Source organism: Alligator sinensis, unplaced genomic scaffold (assembly GCF_000455745.1).
Source record: "Alligator sinensis unplaced genomic scaffold, ASM45574v1 scaffold1450_1, whole genome shotgun sequence".
Taxonomy (NCBI): Eukaryota; Metazoa; Chordata; order Crocodylia; family Alligatoridae; genus Alligator; species Alligator sinensis.
This window is the reverse complement of record NW_005842873.1, coordinates 561,623-565,106: the sequence shown is the minus strand read 5'-3', so window position 1 is coordinate 565,106 and position 3,484 is coordinate 561,623. Positions and strand designations below refer to the sequence as shown.

The 3,484-nt window shown below is 55.0% G+C and overlaps 1 protein-coding gene across 1 annotated transcript; it reads right to left on the bottom strand.

Annotated features, from left to right (window-relative positions):
• Positions 1-6: 6 nt before the first annotated feature.
• On the bottom strand, positions 7-3,428 carry DCLRE1B (DNA cross-link repair 1B). The gene is made up of 3 exons (XM_025191923.1): positions 3,266-3,428; positions 2,221-2,403; positions 7-1,695 (listed from the first exon to the last, which is right to left on the bottom strand). The coding sequence occupies exons 1-3, from the start codon at positions 3,351-3,353 to the stop codon at positions 446-448; spliced, it is 1,521 nt and encodes a 506-aa protein (XP_025047708.1). The 5' UTR covers positions 3,354-3,428; the 3' UTR covers positions 7-445.
• Positions 3,429-3,484: the final 56 nt, after the last annotated feature.

The window sequence follows — 3,484 nt, the reverse complement described above, 5'->3', positions numbered from 1 at the left end:
TCTTTCCCTCATCCCACAGAAACCCTGATACCAGGGTCTGTCCTGGATAGCTCATGTCCCCCTACTGCTCATATGAGAATGGGCTATTCCAACCCCCTCTGCCCTGAAATGACATCAGGTTTGCATGGAAGGTGCAACAAGTACAGAACATGTTCCTGTAATCAAGTGTGCTAGTCTGAGTGCCAGTCTGGAGCCCTGGGCAATGCACAGGGTCACAGCCCATTACTTAGAATCTACCCCCAAATACCGAGGCCAATAACCACAAGATAAACACATTCATAAACAAGGTATCTAGACTGCTGCTCAACGCCCCTTACCCTCCTAAACAAAACAAAACGTTCAAAAGCCACCCCATCAGCAGACTGCAGAAGGCAGACATGATGACAGGACTCTTGTGTGCCACGTGACATAGCTAGACAGCTGGTGCTAACGGGCAAGCCATTTCTTAGGGCCCTTCTCCCTTCCTCAAGTAGTTTTCCACCAGTTGGTCAAAGCTCTGTGCGGAATATTGCTCGAGTGTATTTAACGGCGCGAGCGAACACCCTTCTGCAAGGCTACGTGTAACTTGTTTGCTGGACACAGGTGACAAGCTGGGCAGGCTGCTACTGTCACCAGCCGCCTCTAGGGGAAGAAATTCCTCTCCCTTTGAGGAGGGTGAACTCTGCTCGCAAGAGGGAGTATCTGCCTTCTGAGCAGGTACAAACTGTAAAGGGGCATAGTATACCCACCTAGATGGGCATGGAATATCATGGTACAAAGGAGTGTCAGGCTCCTTGTTCAACAAAGTCCCCTCAGTCTCAGTGTTCTTGGATAAAGGACTCCCATGTGACTCTACTAAGCCTGATTTCCCTTCTTTGACACTGGTGCCCAGTGGTCTTACCAGCTGTTCTTTGGCAGGTGCTGATGTAGGAGACTGTGCTGAGAGAAGGTGTCCCTGGGCACCGTCACTGCTGCAAGTCTCTTCCGTTTCCTTTCTTTCCGTGCAACACCAAGGGCAGCAAACGCAGTCTCCCTGACAACTTGTAGCAGACCACTCAATTTGCTCAGAATTTTGCTGGTAAGCTTCCATATCCCCAGAGGTCTTCAACTCGTGACTCTGCGCAGCTCCTGAGCTCTTGGACGTGTCAGGGCATTCCTCTAGGGACTCGAAGATGACCCCTAGCGGCCCAGGTTGCCGTGCAGGTACGGTAATTTTGAGCAGCTGCCTAAGCCTTTCCTCTCTCCTGCTATCTGTCAGTGGTGTGACATCCTGCCAAGGCTCTAGGACGCTGGGGACAGGAAACACCTCGCGGTTAGGGTTCAGGTACTTCTCCAAGTAAGCTTGACATGCCTTGCTCTTGACTATCGGGATGACTGAGCAGGGTTTCAGCCACTGGACAAATTCACACAGCTCTGAGAAGGACGAGTGGTCAGAATAGGGAATGATGTGCATATTGGGATGGGTTCTCTTCAGCGGGCGCCCAGTGGGGAGAATGGCAATCGTGGGGCGCTGCTGGTTCCAGTGGCGCACAGACTTCCAGCGGATTTCCGAGGGCTCCACCACATGGATCCAGCCAGAATCTTCCCAAGTGGTGAACGGATGGTGTTTATCCAACAGCTCCAACACAGCCAGCCTCGCGGGGCTCACCACGATCCAGGTGTTAAACGTCAGGGACAACTCAGTTAGGAGTGACTCCTTCCCCAGAGTGTAGATACCTGGCAAAGAACAAACAGAACAGCTTAGCAACTTTTAGAGACTTAGAAGTATTTTGTCAAGGCAAAGACAGCGCCTGGGGAAGGTGACCGGGGCAGGGAGAAAATTGCTGTAAGACTCCAGAGAAAGGTGCCTACCCACAAGGGGAAATTAGAGAGAGACAGCACATAAGACAACACAAGCAACGCCCTGAGGAACTGAAGCGTACTTTGTACGAAGAGGAAGAAAAACAATTGCTCTCTGCGCCCTCCAAAAACCTCAAGATTATTCCACGGCCCCACACCTGCAGCACTTCAGACACCAGAAGTGAAGCAGACTCAAATCTGCACTCTGATTAGCAGAAATACACATCGTTTGCATCATCCAGGCCAATGAATGCACAAGCCAGACACAGCAAAGGGCACAACCCAGCCACCCCTCGCACAATATCATCCGGTCCTGGTCAGGCATTCACCGCAACTCCAATTGGGGCACTGGCTGCAGTTCACACCCTGCCACATGCCAAGCTACTAAGAAGTCTGGCTCACCAATCTTGACTTGGTACTTAGGGTGGGCCTTGATCAGCTCTTTTATTTGTTCGGTGGCCTGCTCCCTGGAAGGCAGGACCAGCGCCGGGTCACAGTTCGTGTTGTCCAAGTAAAGAACGTCAATTTGTTTTTGGTTCATTAGGACTGGTTCCTTCAGCATGGCCGGAGTGTAGCGAAAATCACCTGGCAAGAAGCAAAGCAGCACCAGTTTGCAGGGAAGAAACACAGGATCTGGGGACACCGGGAGCAACAGGGGCCCACCTAGCGGTTACTGCTCCACGTTGCAGGCTCCGAAACTCAGGGGAGGTCCCCAGCTTCCAGGCCACGGAAGCAGTAGGAGCCCGACTGCTTGGGTGCTTTTTTCTAGGACATCACAGAAGTGATGTGGGCTGAACTCCTGGTGAGCGACTCACGTTTCTACAAGGGACAGCAGTGTCAGCCTTAGCAGCCACTGCCAAAGGTGCAGGCCTGGAGCAGGCAGTGAAGGCAGGAAGTGTCATTAAGGGGGTGGGAGGAACGGGACTCGTGGCTGCCAGGTGTGGTGAAAGCTGACCGTGCAGCCAGGTTCACAAAGGGACTGGACACCTTGGAGGAAAGGGGCCTCAGCGGCCATTGAGCAGGTGACTGAGGAGCGCAGCCTCCTCGTCAGACCACACCTGGCCTTTCACAACACGCTGCGTCAAAAGGAGCTTCTCGGGGTTGGCTTTAAACGGATGACCGGCTTGTTTCATGTGACAGCCCCTCCTCGTGGGGAGAGAGTCGATGACCAACCCCTGTGGACTTTCTCGTTGCCATTTTCTGCATCATAAACCTTTCTCCTGCCCCCTCCAGCATCTCTTTCCTGCACTGAGCCTTGACAGTCTCCTCATGAGGAAGGCCCCCGGCCACTCCTCCGCTTGCCGCCCCGCCCCAGTCCTCCCATCTCCCGCGGGGGACACGTGAAGGGGTGCGGCGATACTCCCTGCCGTCTCGCAGGCCCTCGGCGCTGGGTGCGAGGGAGAGGCTGGGGCGCGACCGGGCGGCCCCGAGACCGCAGACCCGGTACCTGTGTACAGCACGACCCCAAAGTCCCCCTCGAAGAGGAACATGACGGAGCCGGGGCAGTGGTGGGCGTCGATGGGCGTCACCGTCATGGTGCGCTGGGCCCGCTCGTCCAGGATCACGACATGGCTCTGCCCCACCTCCAGCGGCCGGATCCAGCACGTGTCCACCTGGGGGGAAGGAGGGAGGGAAGGAAGGCCGGGGCGGTGAGGGCCGGGCCGGG